This window comes from Lepidochelys olivacea (assembly GCF_965140295.1).
Source record: "Lepidochelys olivacea isolate rLepOli2 genome assembly, chromosome: 1".
In the NCBI taxonomy this organism is placed as follows: domain Eukaryota; kingdom Metazoa; phylum Chordata; order Testudines; family Cheloniidae; genus Lepidochelys; species Lepidochelys olivacea.
In genome coordinates, this window is record NC_140411.1 from 223,148,218 (window position 1) to 223,170,047 (window position 21,830).

A 21,830-nucleotide genomic window follows, 5' to 3' on the forward strand; every position below is an offset into this window, starting at 1 on the left:
TTGGAAAGAGAGATTTTTATTTCAGAGACATTAATCCATTAATCAATCTGTTTTAGGTACTTCTAAGGTGCCTTAGTATCACTGTGGTTTCTAAGCACCAGTAGCACAATAGGAAGCTAGAGTATTCTAAAAAGCACCATTAAACTGACAAAAGGACCTGGGCACCTGATGGAAACCAATACCTGGGATGGGGTGTGGCCAGAACATTGGACAGTCCATGGAATTTCTGTTTAAATGAGAAAATTTACCATTTACCAAGGCTTTTCCAATAACAGTTAATATGATCAAGAGAGAGGAAACAAATTGTAGAGAAGCTACTAGGGAGGAGACAGGCTGCACCCCGTCTGCAAGAGTCCATGTATCCAGCAGTTTGGGAGCAGGCTTTCCAGCTCTCAGCGACTTCTTAGATTTACACATACCTCTCTCTCCTGCATTCTGCTTGTGAGGCTCTGTGCCCCCGGTAGAGATTTAAGTCCTGCTGGAAGAGGAACATATACTGTAACCACTACATAAGCAAAAAAAATGGCATGCCCAGACTGCCCTTCGACAGCTAGAACACTACGGGAAGGACAGGATGTGGGGAAGCTAATGATTTCAGCTGTGTGGCAATGAACAGGGGAAATAAATCCAGTATGGGGCACAAAGGAAATTCCAAAGACACTGATTACAGTGTCTTCATAAGAGTGGTGAACAACCTTAGCAGCTCTGGCAATGGGCCCTGAGCCCTAAGACCACACCGAATCTGCATACAATTTTAAATAAGTTTACATAAATATTTTAATCAGAAATAAATGTACACAGTTATTTTTAATTTATATAGCACTGTTAAATGTACACAGCACCTTACAAAGCACATAGAAGGGCAACATATGCTCAGAGGACTGCAGGGGAAGGAGTTTTCAGTGAGGAAAGTGCCATTGCTTCTCTGAGACCAAATTCTTGATGCCAGGGTTTTCCTTTGAGTTTGTCTCAGGCATTAGGAGTTGCTGGCTTGAGTCCATTAATTGGCTGCAGTGTTTTGATTTATTCAGATACATAACAGAAAAAGTTCCATTCACAAATGTAAATGATTCCAAAGGAACTACCCCAAACAGCAGCCCCCATCACTGAATTCTGGAGCGCTGTCACATTGGCCATGCAGCAGGCATTTACCAAAGTTCAGTATGTTTCCTTCATAAAATTTGGATGTGAAAAGATCAGACCATTAAAAGTCAGTCAACTTTAGCTGAACTTTGGCTTAATCTTTGAGTCTGCAAATTGAAAAGCATATATGCCCTTTGAAAGTACGTCAAGCAAATGAATCCTGGAATTTCTGGATCCATCCAGCATCTGGCTGACTCTCTGTCAGATTTCTGGAGCTTTTGTTGGGAAGTCAAAACCAAAAACCCATTGGTCTGAAGTTGTCCATGGAAAATACTTGCAGTTGCAAGTAAAAGCCTCAGATCCCCTGCAGCTTCAAAGAAAGGCATCCACTCCACAAAGTTCCACCACTTCCTTGAGCAGCGGGAAACAAAGGTCCCTACTCCTCCAGGAGCTGCAAGCAAGTTCCCTGCTCCCCTCAAAGTTTAATATTTCAAAATACATAAAATAATATTTTGTCATCTGTTGAGAGTCCAGAAGTGGTTTCAGGCTCCCAGAGAGTTCTGATCCCTTCGAGAGTGGCAAGTTTTGCCAAGCTAGCTACAGAATGAGCCTTTCACAAGCTTTCTTGGCCAGCAACTGCTCAAACTCCTGGATCTGCTCGGTAGCTTTAGCGCACACAGGAGTCTCCTGCCCCCCAGACCCTCCATTTGCTCTCACCAGCACTCCACCCTTCTGGAGATATTGTGAAGCCATGGAGCCAATTAGAGAAATACTAAGCACATCACAGAACTAATACGTCTTCTCTATTCCTAATTTCTAGGATATCCTGCCACGCTGGATAAACACATCAGCTTGATATTTTTGCTAAAATATATTACAATTTAAATGTTTCGTGGTGGGTCTTCAGTGTTAGCACTCTAACAGAGGAGCAGGGCATCTCTTGGAGTGGTTTCCCGCCTATTTGCCTGCAGATGCAGGCAGTTATTAGCACTATGTTGGGTCACATTCTGAAGTCATTCTTCACAACTGTAATATAACTTAATATAAGTACAGAGAGGAGAACGTAAATTCTGCAAAACTGAGGCACTACCAGCAGGGTGCAAGTTGTGTGCCACAATCTTATAAGCTGCAGGTGTGACCCAGAGCCAAATTACTGCTTGGCATTTTTACCTTCACTTCAAAATAAAATAATTTAAAAAGGAACAAACACCAAAACAAACAGGAAAATTGACCCTGTCATTTCATCACCTGCCAGGTCTGAGATTCCAGACTGATCAATGTCCCAGCACACAGTTCCTTGGCTCTCACCGTGACCCCAAACGTTGCCTGCCATCCCAGGAATGTGTTCCACTCTCCCCTTTGATCCAGTCACCCACACTCCCAATTGCTGCGGATGTTTCATGTGCCTGCATGGCACCATACTTGCCCAGGGACTGTGCTACTGCTGCTTCCTACCACACATGCACTCTCTGATGCGACACTAGGTATGAGTTGCGGCTGAAGCTCTTCCCACACTGCGCACATTTGAAGGGCTTCTCCCCAGTGTGGGTCCTGCGGTGCCGGATCAGGGTGGAGTTGTCGCTGAAGCTCGTCCCACACTCGGAGCACTTGTAGGGTTTCTCTCCTGTGTGCGTCCTGCGGTGCTGGACAAGGTGGGATCTCTGGCTGAAGCTCTTCCCGCACTCGGGACACATGTAGGGCTTCTCTCCCGTGTGGGTCCGGCGGTGGATGATCAGCTTGGAGCTCTCACTGAAGCATTTGTCACAGTCCGTGCACTTGTAGGGCTTCTCGCCTGTGTGCAGTCGCTGGTGCGCGATGAGATTGGAGCTGTCACTGAAGCATTTCCCACACTCGGGGCATTTGTAGGGCTTCTCACCCGTGTGGAAGTTGGCATGTCTGATGAGCCCTGAGTTCTGGTAGAAGTTCCTCCCACATTTTGCACACACATAGGGCCTCTCTCCAGTGTGGTTCCTTTGGTGCTGCACGAGGTGCGTGCTCTGGCTGAAGCTCTTCCCACAGTCTTTGCATTGGTAGGGTCTCTCCCCCGTGTGGATTCTCTGGTGCTGGATAAGGTGTGAGCGCCGGCTGAAGCTTTTCCCGCACTCGGTGCACACATAGGGTTTCTCGCCTGTGTGGATCCGCTGATGGCGGATGAGGTCTGAGCTCCGGTTGAAGCTCTGCCCACATTCAATACAGATGTAAGGCTTCTCGCCCAGGAGAGTTTTCTGGTGAACGATAGTGTCTTTGCGTTTCCTGAAGCCTCTTTCACAACGAGTAGGTTTTTCCTGTCTCTCCTCCGGAGAATGTATCTCCTGCCTCTCACAGGCTTTGTCCTGGTCAGAACTCGGAAAAGCTTCCCTTATGAAAAAGTCTGATAATGTCCCAGGGGCTTCCACTGGCTTGGGACCTTCCTGCTGAGGATCCTCCTCCTCATTTTCATTCATGTTCCCATCACCTGCTGGAACAGAATGAGAATCCAGACATACAGCACCCCCGGCTGTTCCAGTCCTGGGCTCTCCCTCTCTTCACTGTTCTGCCAAAGCATTTCATTTCTGACCTATGCATCCCCTTGCTATTCCTATGGACTCAGAGCTCTGGCACCACACCTCAGTCCTGATCTGCATCTGTGACTGTCCTGCGCTATCTCTCTTCCACTCCCCACATATTTCCTCCAGTAGCCCAGACCCTCAGAGAAAGAGGGCAAGAGCCTGATTCTGTTCTAATTTACACCAGTGTCATTCCAGTGATTTAATCTGAGTTGCCCTGGATTTACACTGGCGTAAGTGACAGAAGAATCAGTCCCACGGAATCCAGGCTCACGAAGCAGACACCTTGACTGGAAGCAGCCTTCCCTGACATCTCTTATCTCCTTCTCTGAGAAGGATGGGAAAGAATTCCCTTCATGGGTACTGTACACTGGCTCCCACACTTCCCCCTGTTCATAAATCCCAATTCACCACTCACTGGTATCATGGGATGTGTTTGGTCCCCCTTGACATCCTTTCACTTGCACAAAGCACTGAGCCTGTCCCCATAAAGACTTTAAAACGAGGGAAGTGACAAAGGGAAAAGGAAGAGAAGACGTAGAATAGTGAAGACAAAGATGAGGGAGGTGAGGGTAGAGAGATGAGACAGAGGCAATAAAAAACAAGAACAAGCTCTGCTGAGGGCACAGAGCAGAAACAAACAGGACGAAGAGACACAGAAAAAGCAGAGAGGGCTGAATCTTGGGATCCGCACATCAGCGTTCCTAGGCCAATGTGAAACAACCGAGTTTAGCAGTGATCTGCAGGGAAGGATACCTACTAGAGGGACATGCAACAAACCAGCATTTAGTCCTCTCCCCTGCCTCCCCAATTACCTCTCTCCCCAGACAGCTGCCAGCATTTGGGGCTACAACAAGAATAAATCCCCAGGCGACTCTCAGGTAGGGTGACCAGATGTCCCGATTTTATACGGCCAGTACCGATTTTAGGGTCTTTTTCTTATATAGGCTCCTATTCTGCTCCCCCCAGTCCCGATTTTTCACATTTGCTGTCTGGTCACCCTTCTCGCAGGCAACCCACATGCCGCTATTTAGCCCCACCCTTTGTGGAAGTGGAAGGGGGAGCCTGCCGGGTTGTAGCCGCACAGACCCCTGGGCGCTGGCTGGTTTGATTTGTCTTTCCTTTCTCAGGCACAGCCCAGCCTTGCCAGCCCCTTTCTGCTGCAGCCCGGCCTCCCCGGGCAGCAATCCCTCGCCTCTCCGCTGTGGCTGTCTCCCCCACGTCCCCTGGAGCTGCATTTCCACCCGCTCCCCATTATGGTTGGCGCCCCCATCCCTGACTCACCTCTCCCACTGGCAGCAAAGAGGTGTATTTTATTCCCTTATGCTCTCTGGCAGGGGCGGGGGGGGGATCATTGGAAGCAGGGACTCAGGCACTTTGGACACTAGCTGCTCCCCCAGCCCCCAGGCTCAGACAACAGGCTGCAGGGTAATGGGCTGCTGGGAATAGGAAGTCCCTTCTTTCTGAAGTCCGCCAGCCTCCCCCGACCTGTCCCCCTGCCTGTAAATACTTCCTGCTTCTGCAGCGGGCGCTGGGCGCGCCGCCGCGCTCTATGGTTGTAACCCTTCCATCCCCAAGGCGGGGGGCCGGCGGCGACGGCCAACCCCGGGCCCCCCAGAATCCGCGCGCGCGGGCGCAAGGCTGGCTGTTTTGCAGGCGAGATTTTAAAGAAGAAAAAAAAAAAAAAAAAAAGGTCAGATTTGCACGGGGTTTGTTTGATCCCGGAGAGGGCATCGACCTTTTGTTTGTGGGCCGTTCAGGAAAATCACCAGCACGATACCTAAAATACACTGGGGAGAAGGGGTGGGCAGTCTCCCTGTCACGTCTGACCAATGCCTCTCTGTGCAGGGAGGGCTGGGACAATTTGTATAGTGGGGGTGCTGAGAGCCATTGAATGAAACTGCAAACCTTGTTTGTGATGGAAACCACTACCAGGCAGGGGGTGCTGCTGCACCCCTCGTTCCAGCACCTATGTCCCTGTGCATTCTTCCCAAGCCTCTCCTCCGCTCCTGTCCAGGGGACTTTCACTAGCTTTCCCCTGCCTCTCTGCTGCTCTCTTTCTCGCCTGGACACTGGCCCCTAGCCAGGTACCTTAACTTAGAGGTTGTCCCCTGAGTAGCTCTCTCTGCCAAGGGAGACATTGCCAGCAGCTTTCCCTGGCCCTGCCTCCTGCTCAAGCCTTTCCTTCCAAAGTACACAGCCTCCCTCCGTCCCCTGCCTTCTCCCTCCTCAAAACAGTCACGGGCCAGCTCCATCCCCTGACACCCTGGGCTGTGCCTCTCAGGACACTGTCTGTGCCCTGTTAGTCCAGCAGCTGGAGAGGTGGAAAGAGACAAGCACCAGTGGGCTGGAGCTGGCTCGCTGCGGGTTGGAGAGGTGCATACACTCCTGGTGGGGTGACCAGATGTCCCGATTTTATAGCGACAGTCCCGATATTTGGGGCTTTTTCTTATATAGGTGCCTATTACCCCCCACCTCCTGTCCCGATTTTTCACACTTTCTGTCTGTCTGGGCTGAGTCTTTGCAAGGTGGAGTCCTCTTTCGTGCAGGCGAGCGGTGCTCACCTTGTTGCCGAAGAAGGGAGACCTCCGCGATTTACAAAATTGGCGTCCCGTCTTGCTCCTTAGCACGGACTACAAAATCGTAGCGAAAGCAATCTCGCTGCGGCTAGGGTCCGTGATGGCGGACGCGATCCACCCAGACCAGACCTACACTGTCCTGGGCCACAGCGTTTTTGACAACCTATTTCTAGTCCGAGACCTTTTGGAACTCAGGCGTAGAGAAGGTCTGTCGTTCGCCCTCCTGTCTCTTGATCAGGAGAAGGCATTCGATTGAGTGGACCCTGGGTACCTCCTGGGCACTCTGCAGGCGTTTGGATTCGGACCTCAGTTTGTGAGTTTTCTCTGGGTGCTGTACACTTCCGCGGAGTGTCTGGTTAGGCTCAACTGGACCCTGACCGAACCGGTCAGCTTCGGGCGAGGAGTACGGCAGGCGTGCCCCCTCTCAGGCCAGGTGTACGCTCTGGCGATCGAGCCCTTCTTCTGTCTCCTCCGAAGGAGGTTGACAGGGTTGGTGCTGCGGGAGCCGGAGTTGCGGCTGGTCCTGTCGGCGTACGCTGATGACGTGCTCCTCGTGGTCCAGGACCTGGGCGACTTGGTGCGGATGTAGGCTTGCCAGGCCATCTATTCGGCAGCCTCCTCTGCCCGAGTCAACTGGGTCAAGAGCTCTGGCTTGGCGGTAGGGGACTGGCAGCAGGTGAGCTCCCTCCCACCCGTGCTTCAGACCATCCAGTGGAGCACGGGTCCGCTGTTTTACCTACGTGTTTACCTTTCTGCCATGCACCCTTCTCCACCGGAGAACTGGCAAAATTTAGAAGGCGGGGTTACGGAGCGGCTCCGGAAATGGACAAGGCTACTCCGATGTCTCTCCCTCCGAGGGAGAGCGCTCGTGCTTAACCAACTAGTCCTGTCCATGCTCTGGTACCGGCTCAACATCCTGGTCCCGGCCCCGGGTTTCCTGACCAACCTCCGGACATCGATTCTAGATTTGTCATATTAATTTGTTGAAACCCTGGAAGGTACAGGAAAGCCTTTTCATCCACCCCAGGGAGGAAGAAGAGGATCTGGGGCCTCAACTCTCTAACCCAGCTGAAGGGTGGGGATAAAGGAGCTAATTTAGGAGAGAGACTTAAAATGGAACAGGTGGGTTTCTGGAAATAATCTAGTCTTTTTAATTAATGTTGAATTAAATAAACCCACTTCTGAAGAAAGGGACTGAAATTCTGCTGCTGTTGGGAGCCATATTGAATGCCCTGGCTGGTGAATTGGGCCCCACTGTCTTACAGACTCTGTCATCTTGCTCCTCCTACAGCAGCTCCCCCTTTGGATGGCCCTGAACACTTCAAATGCTTGTAGATGTCTTATCTTTTCTTTGTTTAGTCCAGTGACACATAAAGTCAACATTTACCCAATAGAATGAAATGGAATTTCAGTAAACAAGAGAAAGAAAAGGTACAAATTAGGTGCAAAATTCTTCTTTGTTGTATTGACTTTTCTCCAGAGAGGCAGACTTTCGATGGGGGCTGCTATCCCATAACTGATGCGGCAGAATTAGGATGGACTAGGTGTTCCATGATAAACCATTCTGAATATCTAGTCATAATACGGCAATTGTTTAATTTGGATAATCAAGGGAAATTCCATGAAATTAATACATGTTGAGAATGCATTACCTTTTTGCTTTTTCAGATAAGTGAGTTTTACAGGTAACTGAGTCTTGCTTAATCAAGATTTGATGGTGTTTAGTTCTGTTCAACTTTCTTTAAAAGAAATCTAAGGACCAAGTGGGTAAGAGGACTATAGAGTATAAGGGTTATGGCCCTCCCCTACCCCATAGCGTGAAATAACATACTTAGGGACTGATATCTTTCTTGTGTGCCTTGCCTTTCTTATCTCATATTTGGAGGGAAATATGGCATGCAACATCGAAAATGGACTGTTGTTCACGTGTCCGTGTCTCAGCTCCAGTCATGGTTCATGGTGGGAACTGTCACATGTGATGCTCCACTGGTGCGTCAATCATTTTGTGTATTAACATTGAGGACTTAAGAAAAGAGAGAAATAATGAGTGTCCATGTGCAGTGGCTCTTGTCAATGATACCAATGGAGGATTTTGATTGGCCCTTTTCCTGTGTTCTTCTAGGAGAAGCGTCTTGACCAAAAAGTGCAAAAGGCTCCCTGCATGTCACTCTTCTGTCATTCAGTAACAAAGCATGATGTATCCTTGGGGTTTGATCATGTGAAGTCCCTTGGAGACAGGGTTGTGTTTAATAAAGTTATTTTGAACGACTTACTTCTGCGAAGGGCAAATTAAATTGTAATGTAGGTACTTTCTGCTTCATTAATGAAATACACACCAATAGCAAACCGTTTGGACTGTGGCTGAGGGCAATATGATTAAAATGGGTCAAAAATAGGAAAAAAAGTAGCTAGAAACTTTGGGCATAGTTGAAAGTGTGTTCTGTCTCGCGTTTCACAACAGTTTGGCTTTTTGCATGTTCTGATTTTTTTCCCTCAGAATATTTTTCTCAGCAAAATTGTTCAGCTTTGAATTGGGATACTTTCAAAAATGAAAGCTTTGATTTTGATATAATCTCACCATGTGTCTGAGCTGACCCAATCAAAACTGGCATTTTAATAAAAACAAAACAAAGTGTGGGAAAAATACTTTGAAGAACAAGCAACAGGTTACACTTTTTATTTAAAGTTTGCTTTGAATTTTTAAAATGTAATATTTCAAAAGAATATTTCATAAAAAATAACTTTGATATTTGATATAAAAAATCTTTTGCTCAAAAAATTCTGACTATCTTTAAACGTGACTTGTTTTTCTTTCTTTTTTGTTTATAACTTCACTTGGTGAAAATATTAATTTAATTCTTTGGTGTTGTCTGTCTTTTAAAACAACTACAAAAAAACTAGAAAGTTCAGAAGAAATTTCACATGCCTGTAGTTAATGTCTTCATTTTACTGTTTGCCTTGATACAAGATAAACTTCCTCATTGCACTATTTGCCTAGATATAAGATGAAGGGATAGATTTCCAAAGGATCATATGGCATTTTGATCCTAGCCTACTTCCCATTGGCTTCCAATGGGAATTAGGCACCTAAATATGTTTACACATCCTGCAGAAGTGAGCCTCCCATCCTGGGCTGTCAGACTTGGGTTAGGGGGCAATAGCTGTGTAGACATTGCTTTGACTTTGCAGGTCAGGCTGGAACTCTGAAGCCTAGGGATGGAGTGGGCTGTCGACCCGGCCCGGGAGGCTCACTTCTGTGAATTGTCTAGACATACCCTAAGTGTGCCTTTGAAAATCTGTCCTGAACACCTTCATTTTGCTGTCTGGGGGAATTTGTGAAGAAAGCTGTTCTGTGATAGCTTTAAAATACATTCCTCTAAAAAAATCCACTCTTATTTGTAATTACATTCTAAATAAATAATATTTTTATACCAATATAATTATTTTTCTGTCATGATCTGATGCTCTCAGCACCTCTGATACTCAATACTGGGTCAGCTCTGGCCTGCTTATGGTATCTCTCAAGCCTGGAGGAAGGAAGATGGACACCTTCAATGGGAGTGGGCAGGGTGGAGACTCCAGCACTGTCGGGGGAAGATAAGTTGGCACTCCAGTGGTAAGAGGGGGAAATTCTAGCCACCAGGGATAGTGGCTGTTACAGTGGAAAAACAGTAAGTAAACCAATCTGCTATGTGGTAAAACACAGGGAAATGAATCCTGTTGGGAATATGAGTTAGAATGACACCTAGGTGAACAGACTCCCAGTGGGGTAGTTCATGTGTGCATATGCATTGCTACATTGCTGTCTGCAGGGTTGTAGCCATGTTGGTCCCAGGACATTAGAAAGACAAGGTGGGTGAAGTAATATCTTTTATAGGACCACCTTCTGCTGGAGAGAGAGAGACAAGCTTTCAGTCTTACACAGAGCTCTTCTTTAAGTCTGAAGAAGATCTTCGTAAGCTCAAAATCTTGTCTCTTTCAGCAATAGAAGTTGTCCCAAGAAAATATATTACCTCACCCACCTTGTCTCTCTTGTTATATTGCTGTCATTCCCAAAAGACCCGATTGGGATTAGGGACCTTTCGTGGGAGGTGCTGTGAAAGCACATAGGAAGACAGTCCCTGCTGCAAGGAACTTACAACAAAGTTGCAGGAGTGCCACTGTGGAAGGATTGAGTGACTTGGAGGGAAACAGGTTGACTCTTGGATAGGGGCTTTGCCGGTCACTGTATGCAGAAGGGTGGCATGAGACACAGGGCTGGTCTACACCCAGCTGTACAAACTGGGTTGACAAGTATCCCTGGCCTGGGGACGAGCATGGAATGCCAGGGCTGACTGTTCAACTGCCATGAGGGTTTAACGCCTGGTTTATTCCAGAGGCAGAGATAGGAGGGGGCTGAGCCCTGGGTTGGTCAGCGTGTAACTCTCCCAAACCAGCTCGCCCCAGGAGTTAGTGAGGAGGATCAAAGAATCTCAGAGAGGGACTGGAGACCGACTAAATTAACTTCTCCCACCCCCACTGCCCTGGACTGAATTTCCCCCTTACCCTCAGAAACATGGGGGTGGGGGTGGGGATAGGGGATGTCAGGCCAGGGTAGAGCTTGGATCCCACTGCGATAGGTAAAGCTCAGGAGAGGATGATCCCATGAGAAGAGCAGTGTTTGTTTGTAGGGCACGAAGCCCTGGCAAGGGGCTCTGTAACAGGTGTATGGGTGTTGAGGACTAGGATCCAGATTCTGGTCCCCACCCTAACCACTGTATGCCCTTAGGGCTGTGTATAGGGGCTGTGATGGACGAGGGAGCATTCTCCTAGTGCAGGCTCTGGTGTAGGGGCTGTGCTGGAAGTGGGAGGGGTGGGAGGATTCTGGGCTCCAGGATTGTTGGGGTAAATGATAGCAGCTGCTAGGATTCCTCTACTTTGTGCTGAGGGCCATTCCATTCCCTATAACTATGCTGTCTGTAAACAACACTTCTCTGGAGGCACAGCCCAGAATCTAGACCTAGGGATCCGGAAACAGAGCAGCTTCATGCCTCCAGGAGTTGGATTCCTGCAAAAGTCTGGAATCCACTTCCCCCTAGAGAAAGTGAGAAGAAGAAACTAGAGACAGACACTACACATAAATCTGAACAGGAACCTTTAGGTGGCGGGAAAGTCTAGAGAGAGCAAGTACAAGAGAATCAGAGGAGTATCTTACTCCCCTTTACTGCACCAGCTGCTGGTTTTATTCTGACAGGAAATGATGGCTATCTGAGGAAGGGCAAGGAGGGGATATCCCTGAGGCTCACATAGTAGGAAAGGTTTGCCATTGGGGAGAAAGTCCTGGGGACATGGGCTACAGCTGGGGAGGGCAGAAAATGCAAAAGACAAATGCCCAGTTATTGGGGGATCTGCCCCAGATCCTCAAAGTTATTTACGTGCCTAAGTCCCATTGATTTCAATGGCAGTTGATTTCAATGGCATCTAAATACCTGTGAAGATGAGGTCCAATGTGCCTGCATTGAGAAGCACTAAAGAAAGTTGTCCTGTGTAGGAAGCTCTGCATTCAGGGCAGTTTCCTGCCTCACTACATTTCCCCATTTTTCTCCCAGGAGTTGGGTTCCTCCAAAGAACTGAACTTCTCTTTACATCTCCACTTCCCTTAAGATCTCAGAGCTTCTTCAGCCAGTGGGAAACCAGTTCCTAAGAACACAAACAGCATTGTCTTCTCAATGGATTTACAGAATAAGAGGAAATCTCCAGAGCACCTAGCCAATGAAGATGGGGCCCAGCTCCATATCCATCAGGCAGACGGGATCAGAATTTGTGACCACTTCCTCCTTGGAAACTGTCCTGAAGGAGCTGGCTGCCCACTCCACCATACTCGCTATCCCTACCACTGGCAGTTAAGGCGGAGTGACAACAAAGCCTGGCAGAGTTTGAGTGACTCAGCTCAGCGGCACCTGGAAAATCTTTACTGCAATGTTAACAAAAGTCATGCTAATTTTTTGGACAAGTAAGTGATGGAAAAATTCCAGCCCCAGCATTTCCCAGCAGGAGATGCTATAAAGAACAGCACAAGAGAACTAACTGCAGTGAGGTCACTTCAACACAGGTCCTAGCCTTGTACAGTAGGAGACAAGGAAAGCAATGGGGCAGATGTTCTAGTTGTTCTGGCACAGGTTGTCTTCCCTTACTGGAGGAACTCCAGGGAACGGCGAAGGGGCTCCAGCTGTGGCGAGCTCCCTCCCAGCTATGCTCCAATACTAACCACTCTCAGCTGGAGGTGCTGAACAGAATGGTAGCATTGGCTGTGAGGAGTACATAGTTTCTCCAGTCCCAGTCTCTCCCAGTGGAGGGCATTACAGGGGATGGTGGAGGAGTAGTGCCTTAGGGAGATCACCGCTACTGCAGGCTCACTCTCCCAGCGGTACGCATGCTTGTAACTATTTATTTATTTATTTTTCCTCATAGCAATAATTCTTCTGGGAAACTTGCCCTGACTTCCTTGGAAGTGATAACCTCTGAGACCTATGACAAAGCGAGGCGTCTTTCCAACACCTGCGATCCACAGCTGAACCCCCATTTCCCCACACAGTGGGCAGTGTTTTGGAAAAATGGTGATAAATGGATAAAATACAAGGAGGTGAGGGAAAGAGGATGAGGCCTCACGGTATGATGTTCTGGCTGGTGTCTTTCATGCGAGCTGTCTCCTCAAATAATGCTTCACTGCAATAAATGCAATTACACAGGGTCGGTGAGGGGGGTAACTGCAGAAAGGCTCATCCAGCCACCAGGAGCTGCAGGAGAGAAAGCTGTTGTGTTGACTCTAGTGTGAGACTGAAGAGGCCAAGAGTTTGTGGCATACACATAGAGAAGTTAAATAAAAGCATAAATACTCTTACTGGAAGGTTGCAATCAAACACTGCTTTATTTCTTAGAATTCAGAATGATAACAAAAAATAACCCCAGACAGAGAGACACAAAGCTGTCCTTCTACAGACTGGCTGCTGCTAGACCCAGACTGCATGCACCCCTACAAAGCCCCATAGCCAGGGGCTGGGCAGACATTGCCTTCAGTTCCCCTCCCCTCCTTTGGTAGATCAAAGGGCTGCCCAAGCAGACCCTGCCTCTTCAGTGGGGGGTGGGAGGATGGGCAGGAAAGCCAAGACCCAGGCGGCCACTTCCTTCTCCTTCCCTTTACCCTTCAGCAGCTGTAACAGTTGTAGGGTGCTTATCCCATGTGTCCCACATACACCTGGACTAGCACATAAATGGTGCGAAGGTGGGCTGTTCCCAGCCTCTGCTACCCCCACAGCTGCTGCTTATCAATCTCTGGGAGTGCCTGCTTGCCTCCTCCCTCTCTTCTTGCTGAGTATCGGGGGAGGAGACATTAGTGCTGGTCCTGACCTTATTAATGCAGGATATTGAGGGTGAGGAGTGCTTGATGCTGTCCTGTCCTACCTCCTGCTGTTGTTTTGGGGGAAGAAGAAAGGGGCTGGTACAGACACCTCCTTCTCCAGAGCTGCTGAGGAGTTTCTCACTGTGGACTCTTCCTGAGGGATTCCTAAGGGGACTCTTTCTCAGAGTCCAGGGACTGGGTTTACATTAGCTAGTGGAGGAGAGCTTCCAGAAGCCCCTAAATCTTCCCTCCCACAATTACTCTTAAATCATATTTATATTGCGTATTTCTAACTATGGCCTCACTCTTTTCAAAGCAAGGGTCAGGGGTACAACAACCCTCTCACTGTAGAGAGGGTGACTGGAAGCGTTGACGGCAGACAGAAGAGAGCAGTGGGCTGAGAACTAAGGCTTGTGGGATTCCGGGCACAAGGGGCCATGGCACAAAGGGGTAGCTGTCATCAGTGAGAGAGCAAGAGCACAACTCCATGGATAGGAGTGGAACCATGACAGGAGGGAACCAGAGATGACTGCATAGCTATGAACACTGTTCAGGAGAATACAGCTCTACAATGTTAAATGTTGCTCTGACAATACAGCTGATGAAAGCATATGCAGCAGAAATTAGGGTGTTTTGGAGGGTGGGTAGGTTTTTTTGCTGCCTAGAGAGGAGTTGCTCTTCTGCTCTAGCCAGAGGGAAACCCAGATTAAAAAAATAGGCAAAGATGTTCTTGAGTAAGGCCATGTCTACACTACAGAGCTTACAGCTGCACAGCTGTACCATTGCAACTGCGCTGCTGTAAGGTCTCTTGTGTAGCTGCTCTATGCCAATAGGCGAGAGCTCTCCCGTCAACAAAATTAAACCATCACCAATGAGTGGGGGGTAGCTATGCCGGCGAAACTTATGTCGTTCGGGGGATGCTTTTTTCACACCCCTGAGCGACATAAGTTTTGCCAATATAAATTGTAGTGTAGACATGGCCGATGAGATGGTTGGAGAGATGAGTGCAGATTTCTTCAGCAGTTTGCTGAGAAAGGGAAGGTTAGAGACAGGGCAGAGGTTGGAGTGCGAGGGCCAAGAAAGTGTTGTGTAAGTCTTGGTCTATGCCTAAAACGTAGGTTGACCTAGTTACATCACCCAGGAGGTGTTAAAAATACACCCTCCTGAGAGACTTAGTGAAGCCAGCCTAAGCCCTGGTGTAGACACCAGTAGGCTGACAGACCAATTCTGCTCTCAAGGGGGTGGATTTACTACAGTGACAGAAAACCCCTTCTTTGCTATAACAAGTGTCTACACTGAAGAGGGGTTACTGCAGCACCGCAGATGTGCCACTGTAGCACTTGTAGTGCAGACATACCCTAAGAAGGGGATGGATGAAGACAGATTTGAAAGTGTTGGGGAAATTAGCAAAAGCAAAGGAATGATGATAATAGGAGAGAGCCATGACTAAAGGAGAAGCAAGTGGGTGAAGAGAGACTGAGCATCCATATGCAGAATGACTGCCCTCAAGCACCCAGAAAGCGTGGGGTGGCCTTTCTCCAATGAAAGGCTAGAGTGCTATTGAGGGAGCATTGTGGAGGCACACCTGATTTTTTCCTTTATCCTGTTTATCCTAACATCATATCTCCACCTCTTATTCTCTCTGTGCTCAGCCCATCTGCAGTGATCTCCTCACTGCCTTTGAGGAGGACAAGGAACTCCACAACTTCGAGCTCTGGGGCAAGCACTACAGCGTGGATTTGAAGAGGTTTGTGCAACATAACATGGAACGGGGATACGTTCGCCACATCCAGCGCAGGCCTTCCTACCGATCACTCCTCGATATGATGCCATACCTGCAGTAAGTGACTCTACTGGCAACAATGTTCCTACAGGCATTTCAACAGCATGTGGGAAAATAAATGTTCCCCTCTCGTTATCTCCTTAGGATGATCCCAAGTAAAGCCAGTATACCCTCCTGTCCTACTCCTGCCATCCCTGGGGAAGATCCCATGGATGGTTACTATGGTCCATACCCCGCTGCTTGGATTCCACAGCCATCTGTTGATCAGGCTTTCCTGCAAATGGAGGTGACGCCATCAGAAGCTGCATACCGCTCAACTTGTGTTCTCTTCCACCAGTCTCTTCCAGAGGATGAGGTCCTGGTGCTGGCAATTTATAGGATCCGGAACGAAGATCTCTGGCAAAGATATACCAAGTAAAAAGAGAAGTGGATGTTGTTAGAGACAACAGCCTCGGAGTGTGAATTGCAGTGCTAGTGCTCAGGGTTAAGCATCCCACCATCCTCAGAGGTTGGAAATACAAATGTGGAGCTATAGGGTGTGGCTCCTACACACAGAGGCAGGGACTGTGAATGCCAATGCCAGCAAAGGATAGGAGTGTGAATCCCAGTGCTAGTGCCACAAAACCCATTGTGTTAATAGAGAGTTCCAGCCTCCTAGATACTTACGTGGTCCCCATCACCACAGTATTTGAGCACCTCACTATTTTTAATGTATTGACCCTCACAACATCCCTGTGAGGCAGCCAAGTGCTATTATTCACATTTTATAGATGTGGAACTGAGGCCCTGATCCACAAAGATATTTAGGTTTCTTAGCTTCCACTGATTTCAGTGGAAATTAGGGGCCTAAATACCTGTGTGGATCTTGGCCTAAACCATTTCCCCAACATCATACAGGAAGTATGTGGCTGAGCAAGTCCAGTCCGAGACTAGCACCTTAAGCACTGGATCATCTTTCTTTCCTGGTGAATAGGAATACTGTTGTCAGTCCTCTAGTCTTTGGTTCCTGCTATGCTCAGAGACTGACAGCAAAAATCTTACTACTATTGCCCTGAACTGTGGGTCCCAGTGCACTAAAGCAAACATATTTGTTCGTTAATAGGTACTTCCTTGTGCATTGGTTGGTTGCTTCATCTATACCAGAGTGCTTATCTGTGCACTGGGTGAATCCTAGTGCCTTGTTGTAGGTACAAATGTGCATATTGATTTGGTGAGTGAACAGTTGTGCATTATGGGGTGGTGCACTCATCTATGAGTGTGTATTGTTGCATGTATCCATCCATGATGGCTTAATTAGCGTGTTAAGGCATGGATTTTGTGGGTAGATGTTTATTTGAGCACTTCTGAGCTCTCAGGTTTCAGAGTGGTAACCGTGTTAGTCTATATCAGTAAAAACAACGAGGAGTCCTTGAGGCACCTTAGAGACTAACAAATTTATTTGGGCATAAGCTTCTGTGGGAGAGCAAGAGACTGAACCCTAGCTCCTTGGAATTCAAGATTGTGCTACTTATCTTTTGCATAAGTAAGAGTTGAAGTATGGGTGGGAGGGATTACTCTTCCTGGTCTCCCTGTGAACCTTCAGCATCATCCTGTCAGGGCAGAGACTCTAACCTTCTTCTGTTTCTTCTTTGCTCCCAATTAAGCCAGAAAAAATTCATGACTTGGGGAAGAACAAAGCTTGAGAAACAACATCTGGAGAAGCACCTCTTCTTTGGAACCTCAGCCAGAAATGTGGAGCCTATTTGCAAAACAAACTTCAGCCAGTTCCTCCCGGAACAGCACAGCCCTATCTTTGGCCAGGGCATTTATTTCTCATTGAGAGCAGATTATTCAAACAGATACTCCCGTGCAAAGAAAGGTGGGATGCGCTACATGTTCCTGGCCAAGGTTTTGGTGGGCAAGACTGTGGCTGGGAGAGCACATTACCGCCGGCCCCCAGAACAGAAGCCTGGTGGGCAACTCTATGACTCATGTGTCAATAGTGTGAGCAAGCCTCAGGTGTACGTGGCCTTTGACAACTTCCAGTGCTACCCCTACTTTCTTATCCACTACAAGCTCCTCTCTGACCCTGTGGTGCTGTACAGCTGATGACACAAGGAAGAGGGGCTTTTCTCCTCTCTCTGAATCATCCACATAATGACTTCTACCATCAGAGCATGAAGAGGGTTGGTTTTAGCCCTTCACATTCCTTTGACCTATGCTCCTTGTAAAGGATTCTACAAACTGTTCCTGGGCATACAGAGAGTGCTGGCTGCAAGTGCATGTAGGCTGGGATTTTGAAAGGTGCCTAAAGGAATTAGACACCCAACTCCGATTGAATTAGAATGGAAATTTGGCACCTGACTCCCATTCAAATTCACTGAGAGTTGTATACCCCACTCTTAGAGTGGGATTTTCAGAGGAGCCCTTAATCCTTTCAATATATGGAAAAACATACCCCACTAATTTCCACAGCATTCCTCTACCACCTCCTTGTATTCTCATTGATGATCCCCTCTATTCTTTCCCACAATCCACATTTACCCACCTCTGACTTTACCCTGGTCACCTCCAATTCATTTCACCATCCATCTAAATAAGAATGGCTGTGTAAGATGTCCCCTCTGGATTCCACTAAAAAACTGTTTTGTATATTGGCCAGAAGGAGGCACTGTTGCATGAAATGAAGCCATTCTTTCTCATCCTGATCTCTGGAGGGTCTTGTGGACCATGATGTGTTCCTCAAGTACATTAAAAATGCCACCCTTCTGTTTTTGTGAAATATCAACACCTTCCTCTCTCTAAAAACACTCCTCCCCATGTGAGTTATCTGTCAATAATGACTGTTCAGTGCAGCCTGCTCTTAGTATAAATGTTGGGGGTGGGATTGCTAAATTTTTTTATATTAAATACTTGTTTAAATTATTGTTACTATAATGGCTTTATTTGTTGGTAAGGGGTTTTCTTGAATTATTAAAACTAGAGATGTGTTAATAGTTAATTTACAAAATGTGTGTGTGTCAAATTAACTTCTGTATCTGATGGGGGGAGTCCACAGACTTGGGCTTGTCAGAGTTTCTAGTGGGTCAGGACTTGCTCCAGGCAAAAGTGTCTCACACCATCTCCCCCTTGCTGCTGGAAAACCTCCCTGGTTCTCTTGCACTGGCCCCTCCTACCTGATCCATAAATCTGCTAGAAAGCAGCTGGTTTCAGGCATCTCTTCAAGCAATTTTTGGCACCTACACTGTTTTAGCAAGAAGCTGGGGGAGGTAGGAACTGTCCATTTTTTTGTGGGTTCACCTGTTTGCCACCTCATTGAAATAGCCTCCCTCTAGAGTTTATTCATTCAATCAGGGCCAGATTCTGATACCCTTTACTCATAGTATGAACCTTATTCTATCACTTCAGTGGGATTAAGGCAAGTAATGACCATTGTGATCACCTTGTCTGATCTCCTGCATAACACAGGCCATAGGAATTCCCTGAAAATTCCCACATTTGGCTGCCCAGACACCACTAAGACATACTCCCAAAAATTGGAGTATCTCCTTCTGGACTGGTAAGGGAGGGTGCACCCAGTCTCTTTGCCTCCCCACTCCCTCCTCCTCATCTGCCATCCTAGGAAGTATTTTATTTGTGAGCTATGAGTCCTACTCACTCTTTCTCACCATCATCTTACCACTCTGATTGATGCATTAAAAATTGAATTCCAAGTGGCCGCTGTTGGACTTCCTGTCAGGTCAGAACTTTTCCTTTAGAAAATATTGAAATGTTTTGTCAATAAGATCATCATAATGTTTCCAAATCAACATATTTTGCAAGATTTCATTCTGCAAAAAATGTTGAGATTTTGACTTCTCATCCCAATTTGTGACAAAAACAAATGTCAGAATTTCTTGGGGAATGGAAATTCCATTTGAAGATCAGCTCTAGTTTCTAGGCCTCCTGGTTGCAAAGAAAAGTTGGAAAATGTGACCCAAGTGCACCGTAAATGCTCAGAAACTAGATGGCAAATAAAAAGAACCCCACATGTATTTATTTTAAGATCTCATGATTTTTAAGCCAGACTCATCACTTTTGGGGCATAAGAAATGATTTTTGAATGCTTAGGGTTGACAAGACTGGGAAGAGGTAAATGTGATGCCCAAGCATGATGGTAAGGGATGAACATCTCAATTCAGTACAGCAGAAACATTAGGTAGAGCTAGTTCCCTCTTATTCATATATTTTCCCTACCTGCTGATACAGTAGCTGCTGGTTGGTGTCACAAGGACTAAGGTAAATCACTTTCTAAGTAGCCATAGTTCTGTGGATGAAACACCCTGGTTCGGAGACTCCAGAGGAAAAGTCTCTCATTCTTTCTATTTTGCTAGCTCTGGCACATATTTTTGCAACACGCAGGAGACGTGACTGAGGAACCACAGGAAACTTGCTGGCCAGTACAGACTGTATGAAAGGGAACCAGTCTCACCTCAGACTATATCCCTCTCTTATTTTTGAGCCCATGTTTCAAGTGGCCTCCTGCCTCCATTTCTCACAGCACTATCACACATCCTTAACTAGCTCTGACTACAGAGCAAGTGAGATCTCTCTGTGTCTGCCATTCCCACCACAAGGCCCCAATGTAGTTGGCATTGTGTGCACCAGTATCCCCCCAGCACAGATATATTTATAATAAAGAGATTATCTGAATTAGGGCAGGGGTTCTCAAACTTCATTGCACCACACCCCCACTTCTGACAAGAAGAATTACTACACAACCCCAGCAGAGGGGACCAAGTCCTGAGCCTGCCCAAGCCCTGCCGCCCCAGGTGGTGGGGCCAAAGCCAAAGCCCCAGCACCCTAGGCAGGGGGACTAAAGTCAAATCCCAGGGGCTTCAGCCCCAGGCAGGGGACCTGAAATCTGAGCTCTGCTGCCCAGGACTTCAGCCCTCAGGCTTCAGCTTCAGGCAGTGGGGCTCAGGCTTTGGCCCTAGGAAGTCTAAGCTAGCCCTGGTGATCCCTTTAAAATGGGGTCATGACCCACTTTGGAGTCTCAACCCACAGTTTGAGAACTGCTGAATTAGGGTAATGCCTATAAACCCCAAACAAGGATCAGGGCTCTACTAGGCTATATGCTGCACAGAGAGATACCAAACAAAAGAGCCCGTGCCCCAGAAAGCTTACAGAATGAGGGTCAGACAGGCCACATAAGGTGGACAAAACAGACAAATGGCATTGGGGAAAGCAGGAGGATGAGATAACAGAATGAAAAGGTTAGCATTGAAACTGAAGTCTCTGCAAGTGTCTTAAAGTGGATCATCCTCTCTTCCCTGCAGACGTCTTGGTAAAGCTTCCCTGCTCTTCTTGTTCTCCGGGGGAGGGGGGGGGGGCGACAGCAGCAGCAACAACAACAGTGCAGCACAGTAGCACTACTGTCTGCTGCTCCTACATGAAGACTACTGACTCTTTACATATATGCCTGTAAGAAGGGTACACTCACTCACTCACTCACTCACTCTGCCCTAGCAAACACTTCCACCATCTCCCCAGGGCCCTCAGCCTTTGCTGCTCGGTGACCCCGTCCAGTTGCCTCCGTCTGACCCTTTGATTGAGGGGAAGAGCGAGAGACCCCAGCCCCAGCCGTTGCCGCTGTGGATACCATCATTCCTGTCATCTAGGAGGGGTCCTATAATACATGGGTGTCTACCCCCCCCCCAAACCGCCCACCCCGCAGCCGTGCCCATCTTACCGGGCACTCTCAGGAGAGGGAGGATCGGTGACACTGGGCGCGGCACTGGGTAACTCGAGGGGGTGGAAGACCACGAGTGTCGAGGAAGCCCCCCCCCCGCTCTAGGCCACCAGGTAACTCAGGAGAGTGGAAGACCACGAGTGTCAAGGAAGCCCCCCCGCTCTGGGCCCAGGCTAGCCTGAACACTTCTCCCTCCTGAAAGCTGCTGTGTTATACCTTCTGATTGCGTTGTTTTGTTGCATAGTTGTTTTGTTTCCTTTGGTAATTCTGTAAGCGTTACCAATAAATTTTCTTTCTGTTTCAAAAAAAAAAAGCCTTTGCTGCAGTCACCCTTTTTGGCCTGCGGCAGTGGGAGGAGCCAGTCCCACCCTGACCCTGTCAGCCAATCACTACCCTCAGCACCTTCTTCAATAAAAGCCTCACAGGGGGTATAGGGAACAGCCCAGGGGAAGAAGAGGGAGGGGAAAGTTGGAGTATGAGCTACAGCTTAAGCACCAGCCCCTCTGGGCCTTATCAAGTGAGCCTGGCCTGAATGTAGGGTACTGTGGTCGGATGGGGAAACTCAGGCATGGGGGTGTGTAGGGAGGGGTAATGTTCTGGAGGAAACTGAAGGAAGGGAGAGGTGCAATGTGGAGAATTTGAGGGAGTGGGAGGGGGCACTAAGGCCAGAGGGTAGGTTAATACAGTATTGGGGGTGGGATTCCCTGTTGCCAACACTAAGAGGTTGTTGGCACTAGGGAAGTGGTTGAGA

The 21,830-nt window shown here is 47.8% G+C and overlaps 2 protein-coding genes across 3 annotated transcripts in view; one reads left to right on the forward strand and one right to left on the reverse strand.

Annotated features, from left to right (window-relative positions):
• LOC311521224 (uncharacterized protein) overlaps positions 1 to 21,830 on the reverse strand; it is a 38,107-nt gene continuing 16,277 nt past the window's right edge. Inside the window, exons 5-7 of the mRNA XM_084629442.1 lie at positions 15,602 to 15,765; positions 4,445 to 4,567; positions 1 to 3,541 (exon numbers count right to left, since the gene is read on the reverse strand). Of these exons, the coding sequence (XP_084485568.1) occupies positions 2,535 to 3,541; positions 4,445 to 4,567; positions 15,602 to 15,765 (1,294 nt within the window). The 3' untranslated portion in view covers positions 1 to 2,534. The remainder of the gene's footprint in view (positions 3,542 to 4,444; positions 4,568 to 15,601; positions 15,766 to 21,830) is intronic.
• LOC311514158 (protein mono-ADP-ribosyltransferase TIPARP-like) lies at positions 7,171 to 18,302 on the forward strand. Of its 2 annotated transcripts, XM_084616582.1 has the most exons (8): positions 7,171 to 7,330; positions 8,331 to 8,509; positions 9,680 to 9,879; positions 11,797 to 12,200; positions 12,659 to 12,830; positions 15,239 to 15,426; positions 15,514 to 15,783; positions 17,013 to 18,302. In XM_084616582.1, exons 4-8 carry the CDS (start codon positions 11,917 to 11,919, stop codon positions 17,455 to 17,457), a joined length of 1,359 nt encoding a protein of 452 aa, XP_084472708.1. In that variant the 5' UTR covers positions 7,171 to 7,330; positions 8,331 to 8,509; positions 9,680 to 9,879; positions 11,797 to 11,916; the 3' UTR covers positions 17,458 to 18,302. The 2 variants fall into 2 exon arrangements, with proteins under 2 accessions (XP_084472708.1, XP_084472707.1); XM_084616581.1 differs by lacking the exons at positions 7,171 to 7,330; positions 8,331 to 8,509; positions 9,680 to 9,879 and having other exon boundaries at positions 11,081 to 12,200.

What these genes read in the sequence shown, in the direction of transcription:
- LOC311514158 (XM_084616582.1), top strand. Translation starts at nt 11,917, where the DNA reads ATGGATTTACAGAATAAGAGGAAATCTCCAGAGCACCTAGCCAATGAA. An exon ending in CATGCTAATTTTTTGGACAA is followed by an intron (nt 12,201 to 12,658) that starts GTAAGTGATGGA and finishes TTTTCCTCATAG; the next exon opens with CAATAATTCTTCTGGGAAAC. An exon ending in CTCTGGCAAAGATATACCAA is followed by an intron (nt 15,784 to 17,012) that starts GTAAAAAGAGAA and finishes CTCCCAATTAAG; the next exon opens with CCAGAAAAAATTCATGACTT.